General features: G+C 39.3%; 1 protein-coding gene across 3 annotated transcripts; it reads right to left on the reverse strand.

The window, feature by feature from the left end:
• Positions 1-15: 15 nt before the first annotated feature.
• LOC143296745 (golgin subfamily A member 5-like) lies at positions 16-23,592 on the reverse strand. 3 transcript variants are annotated; one of them, XM_076608814.1, is made up of 15 exons: positions 23,568-23,592; positions 21,212-21,795; positions 18,371-18,628; positions 17,248-17,467; positions 15,754-15,877; positions 13,668-13,764; positions 12,753-12,859; positions 11,945-12,112; positions 10,710-10,838; positions 10,306-10,404; positions 9,104-9,253; positions 7,594-7,672; positions 6,851-6,947; positions 6,561-6,624; positions 16-4,149 (listed from the first exon to the last, which is right to left on the reverse strand). In XM_076608814.1, exons 2-15 carry the CDS (start codon positions 21,756-21,758, stop codon positions 4,051-4,053), a joined length of 2,238 nt encoding a protein of 745 aa, XP_076464929.1. In that variant the 5' UTR covers positions 21,759-21,795; positions 23,568-23,592; the 3' UTR covers positions 16-4,050. The 3 variants fall into 3 exon arrangements, with proteins under 3 accessions (XP_076464929.1, XP_076464928.1, XP_076464926.1); XM_076608813.1 differs by lacking the exon at positions 23,568-23,592 and adding an exon at positions 23,469-23,563; XM_076608811.1 differs by lacking the exon at positions 23,568-23,592 and adding an exon at positions 23,115-23,557.
• Between the last annotated feature and the right edge of the window lie 256 nt (positions 23,593-23,848).

Genomic DNA, 23,848 nt, shown 5'->3' on the forward strand with positions numbered 1-23,848 from the left:
AAAAAACACAACTGGAATTTTTTCTGTAGTTTAATATTCCCACTTTGATTCCACATAGAAGCAGCATGATAGATGGAGATAAACAAGTACACTTGTTTCACTGTACGGAGGACACCATGAAGCTGAACAGAGAACTGTGCACATGGCATTTATCAACTGATATTGCATTGTAATAATTTCTATTTACACAAATAACTGAACCATCACAGGCATTGCGAATCACCTGGTCACGTTTGAAAAACAATAATAAAAAAACAAAAACAGAAAGACCTGGAGAGATTCGTTACAAACATCAATAAACATTTCTCTCATAAAGAAACATGCGTACACATTCAAGCTGTGGCTTTTGGGGTTTTTGTTTTTTGTTTGTTTTTTTTTTGCTTGTTTTCTCAACTTTCTCTCTTTCTTTCTCTCAAAGAGGTAACTGTACATATATTCAGAGGCACTCGTACACAAAATTACTCCTTATGTCTTTTCTGAATGCTTAACAAAAATCAAAATGCAACCCAAAAGATCACACACACATGAATAACCACTCGCTCTCTTTTTTTCCCCAGTACATCAAAAAGTGTATGTACAATGCAGAGTGAAACTATCCTCCAAACGGAAGACATCAGAGAAAAATGTTTGACACCATGACAATTGTTGCCAGACGATGCTAATGCAAAGTGTTCAAAGTATCAATGGTGCGAATAAGCAATGCCTGATCCAACAGTTATTCCAGTTCATTTTGTTCCAGCCTTTTATTTAGGCTAGCTGATTTCTCCACATTTCTCTCTTACATGCACACATTGCACACATAAACATGTTTATTAATTGTTTTACTAATGATTTTGGCAGTTATTAAGAACTGACTGTCATTTCTGTTGAAACGTGTTTTCCCTGAAAATAATGATGATTTAAAATATTGTCTTACACTGATATTAAGTGATTCTTTTAGAACAAATATTTGAAACAGTCCCAGTCTGAATATTCCAAAAATAAAGTACATAATAGTCTTTAAAAATCTCTTCCAAAAGCACAAAACAGAGAAAACCGCAATTTCATACGTTTAACACTGATGGGGTGAACTGGTAATCACACATAATGACATGGTGAAGTTTTATTTAGAATGTGTGCTATCAGTCTGGCACAATTAAATCACTTGCAGTTACCTGACGTACTTATAATCCAAGTTACCTTCAACTCACAGAGAAACTAACAATGTTTAAAAAAAAGTAAGTTCAAAGGAGGGGTGAAATTTTATAAAGTGACAGTAAGAGGTAACATATCCACAATAAATGCAGAAATGCTTACCAACACTTTCTGTTTTATCAACATATTGTGTTATTATCACTATATTTGCGCACTTACACGCACACGCACACACACATAAACACACACAATTGTGCTTTGCATCATTACGAACCTTCTCCCACACTAAAGACGAAGATAAAGGACAGCAGTAATGTAATAGGAATCAGTCCTTGGAATAAGACAACGCAAAAAAAGACATGAAATTGTTTCCTGCGCAGTTTGTTAAAATTTAAAATTCTCACCATCTATGTACTGGAACAGTGTACACAAGATTTGTTTTATTTTCTATTTTGTGTTTGGCAGTCAAGAAACACAACCCCATGGAAGCAACACAGCTTTGCTTATCTGTCTTCCACAAACCACATTCCAACTGATATGTCCGAATAATCAGCAATCAAAACCAACATTTTACACAAGATAACCCTCAGTTTGTAAGATGAATTAAGCACAAAACATTGTGTGTGTGTGTTAAGAATCAAAAGCTGTCAAATCTACTGAACAGAGACCACTGTGGTAAATATATCACATATTTCAGTTTCACATATATGTACATGAACTGAGGACAGTGGGCAAGGAAATGCACTATGTGTCCATTTCTCTACAGTTAAACCCCTTGTACATCACAAGACTTACCATACTGACTTCTCAACACAAATAATGCCATTAAACCATACAATATAAATGCCTTCCCAGTTCTTAGGCCTTAGTCTTTGTTCACAGCCATATTGAAAACAACACTTTATTACTACTGTGCCAAGTGTCTAACGGCAAGATCTTTTATCCTGGTCTGGTCATAGGTTTATAGTTTATGCATCATGAACCAAGTGGATGTGCCATCTCTTATCAAAGCCATCACTGCCTTGCTGAGTTATAATGCATTTATTCAAATGCAACAGATTTTGAAATTCTGCGTCCATGAGCTGTGGCTGTGTCAAAATCATTATACTTTTCTTTTCCAAGGCATACCAATTTTCTTCACCTTGGAAAGCTTCATAACTTGAGAATCTTTACATTGTCAACACCACACAACAATGTTCACAATGGAAACGTGTTTCCCAAGACTAAACAAATTTGAAGCAAAGCCCATGCCAAAGCTACATCAGAGTCCAGCATGTCATACTTGAAATGCCCATGGTAAAATGCAGAAAGAGCCTGTGCACTGTGCAGCGAACTTCCTGCAAAATAAATCGCCACTGAGGGGCTACAGCTGACCAACCTGAGACTAAGAGAGTGCCTGTACATGAGGGCTTCTGAATGAGCTGTGTGTGAGAAATGCCAATGAAACAGCACTAAGGGCAGCAAACTATGACTTCAAAAATGTTGTAACTTTGTATGTTCAGTCTTGCTTCACTGTACTACACAGTCAAACAGAACACAAATGTAAGAGACAGCTTTACTGTTCATTTCCTCATAACAGTCTCAAGCAATATTGTGGATAATTTTCATAAGCTATGAACAAGTGTACGCATTTTGGGAGGTGAGAGGGGGGGGGGGAATACTGTCACATTACTTATAGAACTTATACTTAGCACTTGATGCATGTGTCACAACGTATTTATGAGTTGTTCTACATCTTAATTATGTTACTGTGTTTTGTTTGTAATCTTTCATAAGTTCATACCACACAAAGGGTGAAGGGGATTAAGATCTTGAATCATGAGAAAATAATTGCCCTTTTGTTGGTTTTTGATCCTTTCTCACTGAGCATGGCAGCACAAAGAACTTTGGTATTTCTGTGACAAGTTCTTCCAAGCATCTCCAACTGAGTAAAAGCAGAAAGGTCAGGGGTTTCCCTATATAGATTCATACCACTGGAAGATAAACCTGACACAGGGCAAGATTCCAAAGTAAGTTACTACAACTAGACTCCCGAAGCTGATTGTATCACAGTGCAACTATCACTCCTTAAATACCAATTAAAAATCACCTCACTAGGTCTACAAGCCAGACTCTCTATCACTCCCTATCCATGGAATATTCAGAATAACGACTGTAAGATAAACTGTGATCTCCCACAGACTAGATAAAAAATTTTAAAAAGAGAGAGAGATGGGGTGAAAATTTGATTTTTCACAACTTTCAGTGGCTCAAAAACAACATCAAAATTCAACATGTGTATTTCTAAAAATGAAAAATAAAAAATAATATCAACAATCTTTCACTAAAACAATAATCAAAAGATATTAACTAATTGTTAAAAGTAATAAATAATAGAAGAAAAACATATCAAAGTCAGCTCATATATTATGCAGATCTGATGCGTTCACTGTCTAACAGGGTTTTTGCACAGGCCAATGTAAGTACATGACGTTCTGAGATGTTTGGAAAAAAAAACCCCACAAAAAACACCACCATTTGTCTAGTAAATAATACACATCTTATAAACTTTAAATCCTCATAATACAAATAAATAAATGAATATATAAATACCAACAAAATCTGAATCACATTCATTAAGTTCAAGTTTGTTTTTAAATCAATTTCTTCAATGTTTTTACATCAATTACTTCAATGTATGCTGCCATGATGCACAAAACGTTTTACTCACACACCAACAAAAACAAAACAAAAAAACCCAGTCAACCCACCCAAGAAACACTACATTTTCACAAAAAAGTATTTGAGAATATTTCAACCTAGAATGAAGACAAATGAAGAAAAGAGAGACAGAGAGATGCAGAGAGAGAAGTGTGTGAGAGATCTCCAGTGATCGTTCCCCCATCAAGGTCCATGTGTTGTCAAAGGCCCCAAGAGCTAAGGTGAGGGGACATGTTCTGAGGGCAGGTAGTCCTTGCCATGGATCTCAGGCTGATAGGTCATCAGCACCACCATCACCCACAGGTGCAACATGGCCTGAACACACAGGTGAAAGTGGTACATTAAAACACACACACACACACCCACACAAGCACCAAAGCCTTCATAGCTCATGTTATTCTTATGAACAACAACAAAACCGGCGGGATGGGAGTAGGGGTTGTTACAAGTGCTTACATACATTGATCAAAATATTTTTTATCACCATCAGAAACCAGTGTAGAACCAAAAGCTGTGTTCTGGAAATGTAACAATTCCATCTTAAGCAGCCCACACTGATCGGCACTACATTGTTTCTCAATCATAATCTAGTTCTTTTAAAGTTTCAAACTTTCCATGTCTTCATTACAACTTTTCAGCTTCAATAAAAGGTAAGAAAAACTCCTATTTCCCGTAAAGTTCAGTCTATTGAGCGCACTGGTATATAAGCCACACCCACTAAATTTTGGAAAAAATTGAACTTTATACATACATAAGCCGCACCGGTTTATAAGCCACACTTATTTCCGGTAATGGAACACATACTGATACAACAGAAAAGCTGTCGATAGTGTAGGTTATGAAATAAACACAAGCGGGAACAACACAAAGAAAAGCAAATGAAAATACTGCTAGTGCCACAAAAAAATAAAATAAAATAAACACAACGAAAATAAGAGCCATAATTTAGGGATAGTCACATTTATTCAACGTCATCCTGCTCACTAAATCCACTAAAATCTTCGTCTTCAGTGTCCGAGTTGAAGAGAACCAGCACAACTTCCTCCACCATCTTGTCACTGACTTCAGCCTCGCTTTCACTTCATGAACATGAAGGTGGAGGTCACTGCTGGTTCGTCGCTTGCACTGTCGTCTGCTAGTTCAATCACCTTCAATTTGAAGGCTGCATCATAGGCATAACGTCATGTTTTCGGCATGATGAGGGTGTACGCTTGAGCAGAGTAGAACTGAATGCTGATCTGAAGGCTTTAATGTGTGCGGATTTGATTTATAAAACGTGAACAGTTAGCACTCTATCCTGAAGCTCATCCAAAAATTCATGGACAGAAATCATGATTTTGGTGCGTTGAAGGGCAGCTAAGAATAGACGAGAACGTGACACTCCCGGGATCGTTAAAATTCGCAAATAAGCCACATCATTGTATAAGCTGCAGAGGCTAAAGCTGGAGTAAAAAGTCGCGGCTTACAGACCGAACTTTACAGTATATACATGATAATCACTCTGGACAAAAATCAAGTTCTCTGGGGAAAAATATGATTGACTGATGGGACGGATCAGATATGTTCAATCTTCTCTGGAACCAGTCAAATGTGCACAGTATCAAAGTAACTCACTGTATATTCACAAGAGGCAAAAACAGAGGAAACAACAAACTTGCTGTCCCTAGTCCTTAGTTCCCTGCCATAAAGATCTGGTTTCAAACTGGTTCAGAAGTCAACAGGTTGAACAACTCCAGCTTAATAAAAAAAAAAAAAAGCATTTTGTGCTGAGCTGTATTGCATTTTGTTGTTGCGCTGTGTTGCATTGTTACGTTTTGTTTTGTAACAATAGTAATAACATTTTGTACCTAATGGTGCAAACTCCACAAACAGTGGGCTCTAAAAGCCTCACATGAAACAATATAAATACAATAGTATTAAAGGACATACAACAGCACATCATGACATATGACAAAAAAAAACAAACCAACCTACACACACATAAGACAATAATACACACTGCAAATATAAAACATCATAATAAACATAAAATATGCCACCATCGCATGCATGCGCACAGAATACGCGCATAAACATGCACGCACACACACACACACACACACACAGAACAACCAGCCATAAATACACACATCACATGAAGACTTGTATAGTATTGTACTGTTTTCCAATCACATCAGACTTCTCTGTGTGAAATTCTGGCTTTTGTGTCCAATAAGAACTCCAGAGCCACCTAGACTGAAACGCATCACTTCCTTGTCCCGTCTTGTGTTGCGTGTGACTCACCGCCTCCATCAATCATGAGAATACAGTACAGTACTATCCTTTTCTGAAGCTATTTCACTTGAGTCATGTGAAAGTCTAGTGCAATATTTAAACTTATCAGTCACAAGGAGCACAACTGTTTGAACGCTTTATCAGTTTGCAAAGGTTACTCACAGGAGGTAAGAAGAACATAGGGGTTTCAAACTCAAGCCTGATCCAAGGGAGAAAGGGCATGAAGAAATGACCCGAACTCAACACAAAATTTGCTGCAAGATGTGAGCCGTCCAATTAATACTATTATGCAACAAATCTAAACCAGACACTATTTAAAGTAACTACTTTGGAGAAAGAAATGTCTTCATAAAACGTTTTAAAATAGTTGTTTAAAAAAAAGAAAAAGAAAAGTTTGAGTGGCTGACAGTGTTAGTGAGAAGCCCATGCAAACTTGCTGGTTACCCACTCACCATGTAGATGATGACGAATATCCTGGCAATGGGGTAACGCCTCAGGAACACACCCAGCCTGATACTGAAATCACACACAGGACATCTGTTCAGTCGGGAGAGGAGGTGGACAAACAGGATTTTTCAGAAAGTCTGCAGATCTTAAGAGTAACATGCAGTCACACATGCACAGACACAGACACGGAACAGACAGCCACATAGACAAACACAGACACAGACAGACACAGGACACACACACACACACACAAACACACACACAGATTTTTTTCAGTTTTTACCCACCACCTCACCTGAACTTATCAATGGTGTTGACATAGCGTTTGACTCTCCTGGTGACCTCTGTGTCTGCCACCCCCTCCTTCATGAATGTTGGTAACCTCTGTCGCACTGAACCAACAATAACATACACATCTTCAATTACTATGCATTGGTGTCAAGATCTTGGAGACATACTACATGCCAACAAAGGTTCATCAGTTCAAAGCATACTTGCTGCGGGTCACTTTTACCATGTAGGCAGTTGTACTCAATGCCTAAGGTGTGTGCATGCTGAGTGTGTTTGCCTTTCCATACCATCTTTATGATGTACATTCTGCATACAAGCTAACACGAAGATGACTAAGGACACTAGCAGGTCTGCATGCACATTATCCTGGAAGATTAGAAAAAATCGCCATCCTTTGAGATGAATTGTTCAATTATTTCTAATGACATATATCTATATGTCTAGTAATAATGTTTAGCAGGCCCTGAGGCTCATTAAAGAAATTGTATTATCAATATATTGCCACACACACAAAAAAAGATACAGACACATATATATAGCTGCTGGTTTGTCACAACAATTACTCAGGCAGTCCTCACTTTTGTTAATTTTTTTGATCAAGCATGTCACTGACCTCAAGACTAAAAAACAGTAAATCTTAAATCTGAACTTAACTTTTATTTCCTTTCAGTCAAGTGCAACTAATTAGAGAATAACAGGACTTTTTAACAAAAGAAGAGTCTATGTAACAAGAAGCACAAGACTTACAGTCATCTTCGCTGTCTCCGACATTAACGGAAGTTGCTGCTGACCTCATCAGTGAGTTTTCCACATCACGATACTGTTGCTGTAAACAACAAACACTGAAATATTAATGGACCATGACGACAAGGAAAAACACCTGCAGACATCACCACTGATGTTACACAGGTCATTGTGCATGTGTCAGACTGGCATGCTGGCAACACTATGTCTGAAATATCAAGTGAAAAAGATAAGGCCAGAAAGACACACAATCTCAGGGGAAGACATGGAGAAAGAAATGTAAAAGAGTAAGAGACAGGGGGAAGAGAAAGAGATGGGGGGTAGAGACTGAGAAACCCACTGAAACACAGAGAGAGAGGGACAGTGAAAAGGAGGAAGAGAGTGAGAAATACACTTGAAGGGTAAGACAGGCAGACGATGACAGAGAGGGAGTGAGTGAAACAAAAACCAACACAGTATACCTGTATTTCACATTTCTCGATTTCTTTATCCTTTCAAAATTTAATCACTCAACTGCTGCTGACAGGTATGCTGGTCAGCGAAAGGCTGTTACCCATCTGAGATAAGATTAAAGTTAGAGGTCTGGATGTTAGTCACCATCCCTTATTTGGACCTCTTCCTCTTGGGACTGTATTACTTTCATTCATTAAATCAGAAACCGCTTCAAAGTAGACAAAGAGCAGTTTTGCACTTCAAAATCATGCCAAACTGATCTTATTTCACCAATATTCAGCAGTAAAAGGGTTAAGCACACCACATTCCAGACCACATGAATCCACAGATTGTGCAGAAACACAAGTGATTACCAACACCCTTGACATACCACCTAATACCGCAACCACCCTATGTTTCACCATCGCCTTCTTTGATGTCAGCACACACATCCTGTCTGAAATCACCACAAATCGCCACAACTCTATACCTCCCCTGCTCCACCCCCCAACCCCTCTCCCCCCAACTGTGATCTCCAAGTTCCCAGTCCAGCTAGCCTTTACACTCGGTCTTTCCACACATATCCCCTCCTCCCTGAACCTCTCCCTCAACACCTCATCCCCACCACACCCCAACTTCCCAAACTGTCCCCACCCTCACCCTCCAGTCTCTCCTGAAGCAGGGTGCGGGAATTCTTTTCCCTCCTCTTTCCCCCATACCTTCCCCACAAGTACCATTCCAATGCTCCCCCTCCTCTTCTCCTCCCCAAAACCTTCAACCCCAAGATACTTTCCTGACTGTATCCCTCCTCTCCCCCCCCCCCATACTCTCACTCTCAGATACACTCCTCTCCTCTCCCATATCTCACCCCAAGATACCCCCCCCCCCCACCACCCAGATACCCTCACAATCCTCCCCCTCTTCTTCCCCTCCACACCTTCAGATACCTTCCTGATCCCCCCCGCCTCCTCTCCTCCCCACCCCCACCTTCACCCAAGATACCCTCCCTCATCCTCTTCCTCCCACCCACACCTTCATCCCCAGATACCCTCCCGACTCTCTCCCCTCCTCTTTGCCTCACCCCCAGTCTCTCCAGCTGCAGAGTGAGGGAGTTTTTCTCCGTGCTGAGGGCCTCCAGCATGGTCTGTTTCTGGATCAGGCTCTCCGTCAGCGACCTCACCCGCGACTCCAGCTCACTCTCCGACGTGCTGCTGATGCTCTTCGTTGTCAGCTGGACATCGCAATCACACATTTGTTTGTCGCTGCCATCATCATGTGATTGTCAGAATGACCGTCATGGGTTTGTCACCGTAAGTCAAGTGAATCCCAGGATATATGATCAAACCTACTGAAAAGGATAAACAGATTTAACACTGTGCTTGTCACCAAAAGTCAAGTGAATCCTCAAGATATGTGACCAAACCTATGGGAAAGGATAAACAGGTTTAACACTGTGTTTGTCACAGTGAGTCATGTGAATCCCTATATGTGACCAAACCTACTGAAAAGGATAAACTGTTTTAAAATTTTGTACCCCATCAGCAGCTGCACTGTCGTTTCTGTGGACTAGCCCTACTTAGTGCACTGTCGAAGCCATACTTCATACACAAAACATACGCCACATGGTGAAAAACATGCTGAATCCCATTGAAAACACTGGCAACCAACTTAGAGGCTAAAGCCAACAATAAAGCACCAAGTGAGAATGCAACTGATTGAGAAAGTGAAAATGAACATGTCCACTGCAGTGCAGAAACAGTCATACTCTTTCATTCCTAGGCAAGTAACTGGGTGCTATGCATAAATCAGAACTTTGGGGGTACATGTCAAAAATAACATTTCGATGAATATGGAATGGTATATATGCATGCACATGTAGAAAATAGTTGCAAACATTACAAAATGAGAAAAAGAAATATGTGTATACATCAATATCCTTTAAAAAAATCTTTTTGGCTTATTTATTTGTGCAAAAACACTACTCCTATAAAGTTTTCAAAGAACCAGGAGATTAGATGAAAATGTAAAAGGACTTAGCTCCTAATTATTACCCTATATAATTCGAACAATTCTGTACTGTAACTCACCTGTCACATATTCATACAGTTATTTGTGATTAATAATGAAATATAAAAAAAAGAGGACATGGAAAAAAACTATACACACATATATGTACCTACACATACACACACATATTACAGACACACACTGAAACAGATGCACTTAAACACACACACACACACACACAAATTCAACTCACTCACACACACACTCAGGGCTAACCTGATTCCTGAGTTTCTCAATTTCTGTCTCTCTGTCAGTGATGCGTGTCTGATAGTTGACTTTCTGCTTGTGGAGTTCATCAATGGCATACTGTAACTCCTGAAAAAAACATCAGAGTTTCAATGACATCGCTTAAAGTTTAAGGCTGAGCATTATCCACACATATACAGAAGACATATTCTGCTCACAACACTAACTTCTGTCAAAAAATAGTATTATGAGCAACACACCTACAAGTACAATGTTTCAAATACAACAATAATCATTTCACCATACACATGGTGATAGATGTCAACAAACAGCAAATCCTGTGTTGCTGGAAAAGGCAAAGGTAAATTGATGGCTTTCGCTTGCACACATGCACACACACACGCACACACGCACACACACACACACACACACACCTGTTTCTGTTTGAGTAGTTCCTGCTCCGCATCCTCCCTGCGGTGTTTTTCCTCACTCAGACTGTCCTCCAGAGACTGAATGTGGTCCTGGGCTGTGCTGCTCTCCTGTTGTAGCTGTACCTCCAGGTCCTACAACAACAGTCCTTCAGTGTGTGTGTGTGTGTGTGTGTGTGACTGAATGTGGTCCTGGGCCGTGCTGCTCTCCTGTTGTAGCTGTACCTCCAGGTCCTACAAAAACAGTCCTTCAGTGTGTGTGTGTGTGTGTGTGTGTGTGACTGAATGTTGTCCTGGGCTGTGCTGCTCTCCTGTTGTAGTTGTACCTCCAGGTCCTGTCACCATAGTCCTTTATTGTGTGTGTGTTCATGTGTGTATGTGTGTTCATGTGTGTGTGTGTGGGGGGGGGGGAAGTTGGGTGGGTGAGGCTGGGGGGAGGATAGGCATGTGTGTGTGCGTGTGTGTTTATGTATGTGTGTGTGTGTGTGTGAGTTGTGCATGCGCATGCATGTTTTTTCATGAGTGAGTTATGTGTGGGCGTGTATGTGAGTATTGTGTGGGCACGTATGTGGGTGTACATGTGTGAGTGTTTATGTAAGTTCTCCACTGAAAAATGAAATGCATGTAGTAAAAACAAAATGTGCATGTAAACAGACAATTAATATCAAGATCAAATCATAGGGCCAAAAATAAATTTCTTAACAGAAGAAAGGACCTAGAAAGTTAGCTTTAACACACAGAAGAAAACACTGGAGGGTAAAAGGAGACAGAAGGAAAAGTACAGAAGAGAGAAAAACAAGACAGCAACAAATGACAAAAAGAAAAACCTACAACAGCAGACATGTTTCCAATCTGAACATCAAAGGTTGGATGTCACATGTTGGTCAGAACCATTTTTTACACCTTGTACCACTTCAGTGCAGATGCACTGCAGTTTCTGTGGACCAGCCCCACAACAGCTGAGTGCACTGTTGAAGCCATACTTCATTTCACAAAATGTACACAATGTTATCAACAACAAGTCCATCCCCCTGAAACCACCAACAAACAATGCAGTGACTAAAGTCAACAAGCTAAATGCACCAAGTGAGAATACAACTGATCAAGAAAGTGAAACTAAATGTTCCTGCTGTAGAATGGAAATATCCGTCCAGGGAAGCAAATGGATGTTATGATATCAGTACTTTGGGTACAAAATGTTCAATCCACTCAAAGTACAGCTGTTCATGAGCAGTCCCTACCTGTAGCTCCATGCGCAGGTTGTCAGCGGTCATCTTGCTCCTCTGAATTTCTTCTCGCAGCATGTCGCGCTCCTGTCTCACAGAGTCATACTCCAAGCTCGACACTCCTTCTGCGCTCCCTGCTGCTCCCGATTCCTCACGCAGACTTTGTATCAATCGCTCTTTGGACTGAACACACAAGTTGTAATGCTTGTTGTAAAAGTAGTGAACTCAGCAGTATTCACATACCATCATGTATACGTACACAAAAACACAAAGAAAAAGTGTGTTTTTTTCTCAAAGATTACGTTTAATCTAAAATACTTACCCACATGACTCTTGACAGGAATCTATTTCCAGTCTTATGCAAAATACTACCCTGCTCATTCTAAGAAATCAAAATCAGCTTTTATTTTAATGTGAAGAGAGGTCAACTAATTCATTATTTGAATACTGATCTGGTTCCACTTAAGCGCTGCACATCCCTTCCATTTTCAGGAAGGCGTCATTATACTGAGGCGTTAAATTTATGGTTAAAGTATACTGTGCAATATACATTGCAAGTTATAATGATCTGCATTGTTATTCGTTATGTGTAAATGACAAGGGCATCTAGTAAGTTTCACTGTGCACACCCAGATAGTTTGGCTCGGTCACCAATAATGTACTGCCACTTTTTTTTTCTTGTTTAATTTATTGTACACACACACACACACACACACACACACACACACTCACTCACTCACTGGCACACTCACTTACTCTCTCTTTTTTTTTATCTCTTTCTTTCTCCTCCCTCCCTCCCAGAAATGACAAGCATCCAATTTACCTGTAAGATACGTGAAGCTTTCTCCTTGTATTCCACCATCTCATGACGAGCAGATTCTAAAGTTGCTTTGACAGTCTTTAGCTGGCCATATGCTTCAGCTGCCTTTGCTGTCAGCAAACAAAAACAAAATAATGAATACAAATGCTAATGTCACACACACTGAGACAAAACACACTTCATCTGATCTTAAGTCAAAAAGACCATGCAGGACTTACAATAGTTTATGTAAAGGAAAAATAACAAAAACCTAAACAGAAAAAAAAATGGATATACACAATTAAACAAAAAATTGATGCAATCACTAAGCACCTCTTATTTCTAATTTCAAACATGCCTAAGCAAGTAAATTTTGCTGAAATTATTATCATTATTACATAAAAAGCTACCATGCACTGATACTAAGGTAAGCCTCTGAAAGGAATGTCCTCCTGAGCAAAACCTCTGTATATCTGTTACATATACAGATAAAATAGACTGATGCAACATATCTATGTGCATCTGCTACAACAACAAATAAAACAGACTGGTGTATTTGTTACATACAATGATAAAACAGACTGCAGCAATAAATCTCTGAATGTTCGGTACATACACAGATATAATACACTAGTGCAATATATTTCTGTATATCAGTTCCATAAAAATATCAAATAAGACTAAGCAATGAACTTATGTCTGTTTGGTAAACAAAATACAAAACAGACTGATACAATAAATATCTATATCTCCTACATAAACATATAAAACAGACTGACACAATATATCTCCGCATATCTGCAACATAAACAGATAAAAATTAAGACTGATGCAACAAATCTCTGTATGTTTGGTAAACACTAAGACAAAAACAAACTAACGCAATATGTCTCCAAGTTAGTAGTACCCAAACAGACATAAGACACTGGCTGTACTGACCCTTTTCCTCTGAGACCCTCTTCTCTGCATTGGTAAGAGCGTCAGCCAGAGCCTTCTGCTCCTGTTCCAGCCGGCTCTGTCGCTCCGAGGCCTCTTGCTGCAGCACAGGAAATATGTACCACTTTATGTATGTGGCCTTACACAGGTAATGTGCCTGACTAGGAAGTGAGTGTCCACAGGTTTGAGTCCCATGTAATTTTTACTCCTGCCTTAACTTTACCTTGAGTGGTGGTCTAGGTGCTAGTCTTTTGGATGGTAGGATAAACTGAGGTCCTGCATGCAGCATGCTCTCAGCACAAGTAAAAGAACCTGTGGTAAGTAAAAGATTGTCCCTGGCAAAATTCTGTGGAAAAATCCGTTTTCTTAAACACACTTGCAGACAGAGAAAAGAAAACATGCTCTTCCTGGAGAAAGCAATCCTAATTTCCCACAGACGGGCGCAATAGCCGAGTGGTTAAAGCATTGGACTTTCAATCTGAGGGTCCCGGGTTCGAATCTCGGTAATGGCAACATTATTATGTGGAGACCTGCTAGTGCCTGAACCCCCTTCATGTGTATGCGCAAGCAAAATATCAAATACACACGTTAAAGATCCTGTAATCCATGTCAGCGTTTGATGGGTTATGGAAACAAGAACATACCCAGCATGCACATCCCCGAAAACAGAGTATGGCTGCCTACATGGCGGGGTAAAAACGGTCATGCACATAAAAGCCCGCTCGTGTACATGTACACGGATGAACGTGGGAGCTGCAGCCCACAAACGAAGAAGAAGAATTTCCCACAGAGAGATATATTGTGGCAAAAATAAATAATAAACACAAGTGCAAAACAAAGAGAATGTGATTATTCTGTGCAGAAATTTGGTTATTTCTCTTCACCGACAGGTTTCCGTGCAATGTGTAATCCAGAAATGATGAAAGCTAGTGGGGACAGAAAAACCCCAGATCAACATAACCTAAAGGCTAAAGCTAAGTTCTGTTAGCACTCCTGTACCAATTGGTATCTACTAAATATTAACATTCATTTCAAAATCAACCCAAAGCTGTGAAAATCACAGGTTAAGTCTGGATTTCATTTCTTAAATAAAATGGAAGATAACACCTTTTGCAGTACAATCAATTATCATTTTTATCTGAACTTAAAAATTTTTTTTTAAATCTCCATTCATGTTATCAGCTTTCATTTTCAACCAGTCTGAAGTAAACACTGTCTTTAATACTTTCTGCCTCTAAGCTGCATTACAAATATGCATCCAAGAAATGCTTGAGCATTCAAACTTGTTTCATCAAATTACTATTTAAGCTCACACATGCCTCTAGCGAAGGGAAATGATTTTAACTGAATTTCCTGTTGATTCAACACATCAATTTCGCTGAATAATTCAACATATTACAATGTTTTTTTCTGCAATTTCTTACATCGATATGACCAAAAGTGAGAGACCGCCTGTAATAAAGAAGGCTATAGACAAGTTCCGAATGGATTCTGGAAGTGATTTTGATCCACAATGTGATGATTCTACTCATGATTCATTAGAAAATTATCTTGATGCTGATGATGGAAGCAATGCTGACACTGACAAGCATGTGTCTGCAGTCTTAAAGATCAACATGTGTGCAATCCAGTTCCATAAGGCATGGTCATAATCCTTGTTTGGCTATGCTGAAGCATCAAAAGCATGAAAGTGAATTGTATCACATGAATTTTTGTGTGTGGAACAAAAATCATATTTCATTAACTCTGCAAATTTCTTTGCTTCTCTGTTAAATAGTTGTTGGGGTTTTTTTTTTTATTTGAGTTTAACGGGGGTACCCCTTCCGTAAATGCAGATCAGCCAAAGCCTGCAAGGTGGGAAAGGCTGGTAAACAATCAAGGGTTGAATGTGTTAATAGCTCTTTTTTTTCAGTCACCACAGTGATGTGAAGAAAACTGTAACCTCACTTATCCACTTACCAGTGAGCTTGAAATTTCCTTCTTTTTTTCTTCTAAATGATTCACTGGGTATTCACAAATTCACACGCATTTACAGTCATGCACATCCCTGGAATCATACATAACAGAGAAGTACAAAGGCAACACCAACCTGGTAGCGTTTGTGTGCTTGTTGCTCTCTCTGCAGAGTTCCTTCCATCTCTGTCAGTTTGTGTCGCATGGTGTCCAGAGCTTGACTGTGCATGCCACTGGCACTGGACTGATCCTGGAGAATCCTGAACAGTACACACAAACAGAGAGAGAGAGAGAGTGAGATAAATATACATATATGTATAACAGAGATAGAGAGAGATGTATAGATATATGGATATGCATATGATGTATGATATACACATATAATATATAGATATGCATATATCATATATAAGACAGATAGATAAACAGATAATAGATATATACATAGAAGGATAGACAGACAGTTATCAGATTAATAGATAGATACATACATACATACATACTTGTTATGAATTAATTTTTAATTCAATTCTGTTTTAATTGCTTTAAAGCAAAAAACAAAGTCTTTTGAAGTGAAGTCTGCATGGAAATACTGCAAAAGGTAAATTTCAAAATCTGATATGACTGAGAATGAAACCACATCCATTTAGTTCCCATGCACCTCAAGATGCACAAGGAAAGCTTTCACAGATCCTGTATATCCCCTCCTCTGGCTTCCCTTTCTCTCCTCACCTTTATCTTTCTGTGTGTAGACTCTCCTTACTTTTTTTTCGTTCTGTCTAAACTCTCCTCACCTTTATCTTTCTGTGTGTAGACTCTCCTTACTTTTTTTTCGTTCTGTCTAAACTCTCCTCACCTTTATCTTTCTGAATGTAGATTATCCTTACTTTTCTCTTTCTGTGTAAACTCTCCCCACTTTTCTCTTTCTGTGTAAACTCACCTCGCCTTACTCTTTCTTGGTGTACACTTTCCTCACCTTTCACTCTCTGTCCGTAAACTATCCTCACCTTTCTTTCTGTGTGTAAGCTATCCTTACTTTTTCCATGTAAACTCTCCGCTTTTCCTTTTCTGTGTGAACTCTCCTTGCCTTTCTCTTTCTGAGTGTAAACTCTCCTTACCTTTCTTTCTGTGTGTAAGCTATCCTCACTTTTTCTATGTAAATCTCTACTCTTCTCTTTCTGTGTAAACTCTCCTTACCTTTCTCTTTCTGTCTGCAAACTCTCCTTACCTGTCTCTCTCTCCCTCTGTAAACTCTTACTTTACTCTTTCTGTGTAAACTGTGCTCACTTTTCTGTTTCTGTGTAAACTCTCCTCGCCTTTCTCTTTCTGAGTGTAAACTCTCCTTGCCTTTCTTTTTCTAAGTGTAAACTTTCCTTACCTTTCTTTCTGTGTGTAAGCTATCCTTACTTTTTCTATGTAAAATCTCCACTTTTCTCTTTCTGTGTAAATTCTCCTTGTCTTCTCTTTCTGTGTAAACTCTCCTTACCTTTCTCTTTCTATCTGCAAACTCTCCCTACCTGTCTCTCTCTGTGTGTAAACTCTTACTTTTCTTTCTGTGTAAACTGTGCTCACTTTTCTCTTTTTGTGCAAACTCTCCTCGCCATTCTTTCTGGGTGTAAACTCTCCTTACCTTTCTCTTTCTGTCTGCAAACTCTCCAACTCTTTCTTCTGACCACTGGCCTTGCGGTCAGCTTCCTCCAGCTGGACACGCATGACCGCCAACTGTGAGTCTTTGGCGTTCAGGGCTTCTTGAAGGTCCATTTCTCTTGACTGCAGTTCCCGTAGCAACTGGTCTTGTAAGGAAGTATTGTTTGTGTACTCTGCCATTTTCTGCTGGACCCTGTCCAGTTCTGTTGAACAATGACAATGTCACAATCATCATTAAAAAGCAGTGAATAACAAAAATAACAATACAAATCAAAATGACTTTATAAAATACAGTTTGACATGGTACAGTATATGACACCAAATGTATGTTCATACATGTGTATGTTTGTGTGCGCACATTTTTTACCAGAAATAATTCTGCTTTGGCTCTACTCTGTACTAAATCAAAACAAAAAAACTGAGGCCTCAAAACATGTACTTTACATGATACAAACTGAAACCGCCACAAAAAACTGGCTGGTAACATACATATATTCAGAATTTGTATGCATTTTGTCTGTTTCCTCCATAATCTCTAATTCCTGAAAGTTATCAGTCAGCCATTGCATAAAACAAACTTTGTGAATGCAGAAGTATAAGGACAATACACCAAGATATAGATATAGATATAAATTATGTTTCCTTTGTTTCCATAAAATTATCCAAGTTATTACATCAAACCTTGTGAATGCAGAAGTATAAGGACAATACGCCAAGATATAGATATAGATATAAATTATGTTTCCTTTGTTTCCATAAAATTATCCAAGTTATTACATCTATGAACAAATAACAAACTTCAAGGAATTTCACAATAGTCTAAAAAAGTGTGTTGTCATCTTATCTATAATGAAGACAACATCTCTTCTGGCATCCAGACATTTCTCTTCTCCATAGCAAAAAAGAAAAATAACTTCCTTGAAAAAAAATCTTTTTTCACTAACTCCAGCATTCAAAATCAGACTAAAGCTGTGAAAATCACAAGCTAAGTTCTGGTTTTACTTCTGAATAGAATGGAAGATAACACTTTCTGCCACAAACAGTCCTGCAATAATTCATACATCACTTACACCCACACTTCTACAATGACAGCACAGGCCTCTCACCTGTTTGTGATTTTTTGGCACGCCCAATGATGGCTGCAATCTCCTGGTTCAGAGAAGCCACCTCACTCTTCAGCAACCGATTCTCAAGTTCCAGCGCTGACAAGCGAGTGTCTCCAGCCTCTTGGAGGTCTGTTTCTGGAACGCTGTGTTCACTGGTTGTGGGACTTTCTTTCATGGCATCTGCCAGTTCTTCGATGTCTGCCGATTCGTTGGAGTTGGTTGGGCTGTCACGCTGGCTGCTTGCCTGCTGCTCTGTTTCTGTGTGGAGACAGTTAGACTTCACAGAAAACAATGACTGTGTTTTGATGACCATGACCGAGTTTTGATGAACATGACTGTATTTTGAAAGACAAACACGAATGTATACTTTATTGTGTTATGTATGGATAATGACTGTGAATAATACAAATGGTTCCATCTTTTTTCCCTTTTTCTTTTTTTTTTTGTGGTGGTGGAGGAGGAGGGCATGCTGGTCTTTGTGTGAGTGTGTCTGCCTGTCTGAGACTGAAAGAGAGAGAGAGAGAGAGAGAGAGAGAGAGAGAGAGAGAGAGAGAGAGACAGTGAGAGAGACACAGAGAGAGAGAGAGACTTTGCATCCCTTCCAACCATACAGTGATTTCCAGTTCAGCTCTCCTCTGCAAATGGGAAGTTTCTGGTACCTGATATCTCTTTTCTGAATGATCCATAATACCTGATCTCTTACAGGGGCAGGAAAGAGACAGAGAGATCCAGAGAAGGTCGGGGAAAAGACAGGCAGACAGAGTCACTGAACATGTATAAACAGCAATGTGAATAGTCTCTGTATGTACAAACAACAATGTGAACAGACTCTCATACAAGCTAACAGCAATGTGAATAGTCTCTGTATGTACAAACAACAATGTGAACAGACTCTCATACAAGCTGCAACGTAAACAGTCTGTGTATGCAGTGTAAATGCGCAACAACCATAACACAAACTGATTGTCTCCAGGAATAAAGTCTCAGCATTTTCATCAATATCACAGAAAGTTTTAGAATGTTAAAAACATACATGCATTATTGCATACCATATAGATCTATCTATCTATTTATCAAGATATATATATATATATATATATATATATATATATATATATATATAAGACAAATATAACTGCTATAAAATCAACAATACATATTCTTACTTAGTACTGATACCATTTTTTTCATTTCATTGATTTATAAATAATCATAAACATTTTAACACTTTAAACAGCAGTCTGTTGGTTTTGTCAGAAGCTATACAGTATACTATATACAAAATGTTAATGCAGGATTTTGGTAGTCTGTTTTGAATCAGTGACAGAATTTATATTGTCAGTGTATACAATGCACCTAAACTGTACAGATGATTCATGTAACATAGTGTAGTATATCATTCTCTAATATAACTTTTGTAAAGATCTTTATACATGGATGTTATGATGCATGTTCATGATGTAGTCTGTAGCAGAAAACCATTCTGTTTGAATAACATTTGTTTGACGACACTAACTCAATCAGTCGGCTTCTTCTGCTGAAACTGATAAACTGATGACACAAATGCAAAAGTGTATAACAGACTTGAAGTCTTGGATGACCTTAAAAAAATTACAGCTAAATCAGTAAATGATGAAAAGACTGAACTGTTGCTTGCTTGCCCTAAGAAAATTACGAACCATCCATCTCTCCCTCATTCTCTTCTGGTAAACAACACAGTCATTCCTGTCTCCCAGTCAGTGCAGAGCCTCGGTGTCAGTCTTGACCATAATCTGTCATTTTCAGCAGCACATTTCAAACATTTGCAAATCAGCTTTTTTTTAGTTACGAAGAATTAGTTCTATTCAACATTACCTGTCTATGGAAACAACCAAAACATCAGTCTGTGTGTTTGTTTTGTTTTGGATTGGTTACTGCAACTCTGTTCTTGTCAGCACTCCAAAAACATCACTTAATAAACTTCAAAGAGTTCAGAACAATGCTGCTTGACTTATTTTCAGATCCTCCAAATTTGAACAAGATATGTTACTACTCTCTTCCACTCCCTTCACTGGCTACCAGTTTAAAAAAGAACTGAATACAAGCTTTCTGCTCCGACGTTTTCTGCCCTCTCAAGCTCTGGTCCTCGCTACCTCTCTGACCTCCATGAAGTGTACATTCCAACTCGTCACCTTCGTTCTGCTTCTGATACCAGGCTTTTAAAACTCCAAATTGTAAAAAAGAAGCAACAGGGTCAAAGATCTTTTTCTTTCCAGGCTCCGTCATTGCGGAACAATTTACCAGAAAATTTGCGTCATTCTGTCTGGCTGAAATCTTTTAAGCCTGCTCTGAAAAAACATCTTTTCTAACAGCAGTAACAGTAGGGGTTTTTTTGTTTTGTTTTTTGTTTTTAGATCTTGGTGTGATCTGGTTTTGGGTGCATGTTTTATTGTGGAGAAGCTGTTTGCCATGTGTGTGTGGCGGGGTGCTGGTGAGTGTCTGTGCATTTGTGTGCCTGAGTGTGTGTTGCAGGGGTGCGTTTTCTGGAGGGCATCATAGGTGGGTGGATGGTTTCCGATGTTCAGTTGTGTGAGTGTTTTTTTTTGGGGGGGTGGGGCGTGGGTTGACATGTGCTTTCATGTGCATGAGTGTGTGTGGGGTGTGGGGGTGGATAGAACTATTGATGGGGCGGCAGGGAGTGGGGAACGAAATGTAAAGCGCTTTAAGCAGTATTTCTGGAGAAATGTGCTAAACAAATGTCCATTATAATTATTATTATTAAACTGCGTGGTACATCTGTCGACTGTGTCATTTCATCTCAGTATTTGCATAATGTACATAAATGTTTGTGCACATACTCACCAGCAGATGAACTAGCTGAAGGTTGCACAGCGGCAGTTTCTGCACCAACAGCCCCACCTCCAGTGTCACCTCCCCCTGCCGATTCTTCTCCTTCCTTCCCCCGCATCGATGAAGTGCTGGACTGTCTGGAATGGTGCCGGCTGCTAATCGGTGTCACTCTCTTTTTGCTCCCTTCTGATGGCTCTTTGCTATTCAGAAAATCAAAAAGTGCTTCATCTGAATCTTTCTTCTTCCCACTGGCTGGTTTGCTGACCACAGCCACTGAAGGTTTGGATCCTGGTTTGGGAGTGGACGTGGCTGAGGATGACCCAAGTCTGGCTGGGTCAGACACCTGGGCAGGAATGTTGGAAGAAGAGGATGAAGACGACAGGGGTTTTCCACCAGACTGGGAAGGTCTTGATGATGTGACAGGTGTTTTTCCCGAGGCTGGCTGTTTGGTGGTACTGCCATCGGTCTCCTCCCCCATGTGAAAGGCATCTGCAGCGGATTTGTCCAGTTTGTTGAGGAGGTCCTCTGCCCTCCCCGTCACAGCTGTCAGCCAGGACATCCTGCTGTTACTGCTGCCAATCTAGTCACAGCCCAGCCTGCAAACATTCAACAAAAACTTACCCATATTATATATATATAATATATATATATATATATATATATATACTGTTCATCTGTTGTGTTCACTGTAATGTTAATATAGTCACTGCTGCTTCTTTGGGTTGATCTAAAAAGGTCACAGATGCCTAGACAATGTCAGTAATAAGACAAACTGATAATCACTAAATCAGTAATAGGACAGGATATGTTATATTACTGGCTTTCTTGGTAGTCCATCGGGACCCGACAATGACAGGGTCTGTGTACTCAGCGATGACAGTGCATGTGACTTTATTACAATAGTTTATATAAACACTGATACTGCCAGATTAATGCATTTTTAAATGACTAATTCAACTACTTGCCAATCTGGAACTAAGACATGTATATGAGTCTCATAAAACTGCAGTACTGACAATCTGCATCTTCCATTAACTGATAATTCTGTCCGTGACTCAGTATCAGTAAAAATCACAGCTTGTTTTCCATTCAAGTGATTCAACTAGTGGTTTTGCTTTTTTTTAGAGCTTTTTTTCATTCAATATGCAAAAGAGTGATGAAAATCAACATTGTGATTACTGAGATAACAGAGTACCACAGATCACACTTTCTGACTGTGTCCAGCTTGGTATGACAGCGTGTTGTGAGCATTACTCAGCAAACAGCGGCTCAGACCAGAGAAACCATTGATTTCTAACTTAACGCACTCTTACTATCTTCAATTGTTTTATTTCAAAATTTTGAAAAATCACAAATCCCAACTTATCTCACTGAAGTTGTCATAAGAACTTGAGTTTACTAGAATACCACCCTCATGCATCCCAACTGCAACCTTGGTCAGTCAGTGACCACTCCCTGAACCCAACATGTGGTCAAGCCCCTCTCTTGACTTAAACATACACCAGACACCTTTCAATCATTTCAATGTTCCTGCTTCACACCAAATGGTGAAAACTCATAGGAAAAGAAAATGCTTGTTGGGAAAGGCTATAATTTGGTCCAAAAGGTGTATGTCGTCACATTATACTGTGTCATATTGAAAGCCCTCTTCAGTTCCTGTGAGGCCGTTTGTTACATCTGCCAGAAAATTATCTGAGTGTTATTAGCTATTTTTTTCACTTTTAGTAACCTGAATTATGACGGTTATTTTGAGTACAGATGGGATCGTTTTGTTCACTTTTTGTTTATGCAATGCACAAACAAAAATTAATATTTTTCCCTCACCTATGTTGACGTCCTGTCAATCAAAATTATATCTAATGCATTTAAATCACACCCAGAAATTTTATATACAAAAACGGGAAGTAGTACTTACATTCGAGACCACTCGACCAGACACACAGGAAACTACGGGCAAAGGAGCAAGGCCTGATGAGATCTGATACCACATACCAGGTAAGAAGAGCATGTATTGACCGGGTCTTTCTTGGGGCTTTTGACTGTATAATATGGTCCCTCTTCTTTTCACTTGTTCAGCGTTTAATCTTTTTTCCTTCTGAATTTTATACCAGGATTGTTGCCAGAAATCTAACCCCAATGGAAAATAGCAGACGAACTAAGATTGGTTGCAACTGGAGGAACCGTCTTTCGATTTGTAACTGTGATACATTTTGCCTGCTAAATAACTGATAGACTTAATGGACTTAGTGTTCAATGAACAATAACTTGCCTGTCTTGCAGAATGACACTGTTTATGTCAATGTTATTACCAACCCGTGCTTTAAAAAAGAACTACACATCAAAACAATCAGACGTGGATCACACTTACTTGCGCATGCTCACGAGGCTGACAACACTCAGTGTCTTCCGGATCAGTAATGGTTTCGATCCGTAATTTCAAATACATGAAAACCTCAAACATAATTTTGCTGTCTGCCACAGCGTGGTTTATCACATACACAAGCACGTGTGCGAGCCCACGAACGCCATTTGTGCACATGTTCAGTCATATTCGAATTTTTTAAATGGGAACTCAAGCTGGTACTTCTTAAAAAACTGAACAAGCGAATATTCTCCCACGGACCCATAGGGTAGAGTCCGCAACAAAGG

This window comes from Babylonia areolata, chromosome 21, assembly GCF_041734735.1.
Source record: "Babylonia areolata isolate BAREFJ2019XMU chromosome 21, ASM4173473v1, whole genome shotgun sequence".
Lineage (NCBI taxonomy): Eukaryota > Metazoa > Mollusca > Gastropoda > Neogastropoda > Buccinidae > Babylonia > Babylonia areolata.

Bases quoted from the DNA above. Each gene is read 5' to 3' on its own strand.
- LOC143296745 (XM_076608814.1), bottom strand. From the start codon at position 21,758: ATGTCCTGGCTGACAGCTGTGACGGGGAGGGCAGAGGACCTCCTCAAC. The intron at 15,878-17,247 runs GTAAGGAGAGTT...TGTACTGTTCAG, and splicing joins TTGCAGACAGAAAGAGAAAG to GATTCTCCAGGATCAGTCCA. The intron at 6,625-6,850 runs GTGAGGTGGTGG...GTGTGATTTCAG, and splicing joins AACACCATTGATAAGTTCAG to TATCAGGCTGGGTGTGTTCC.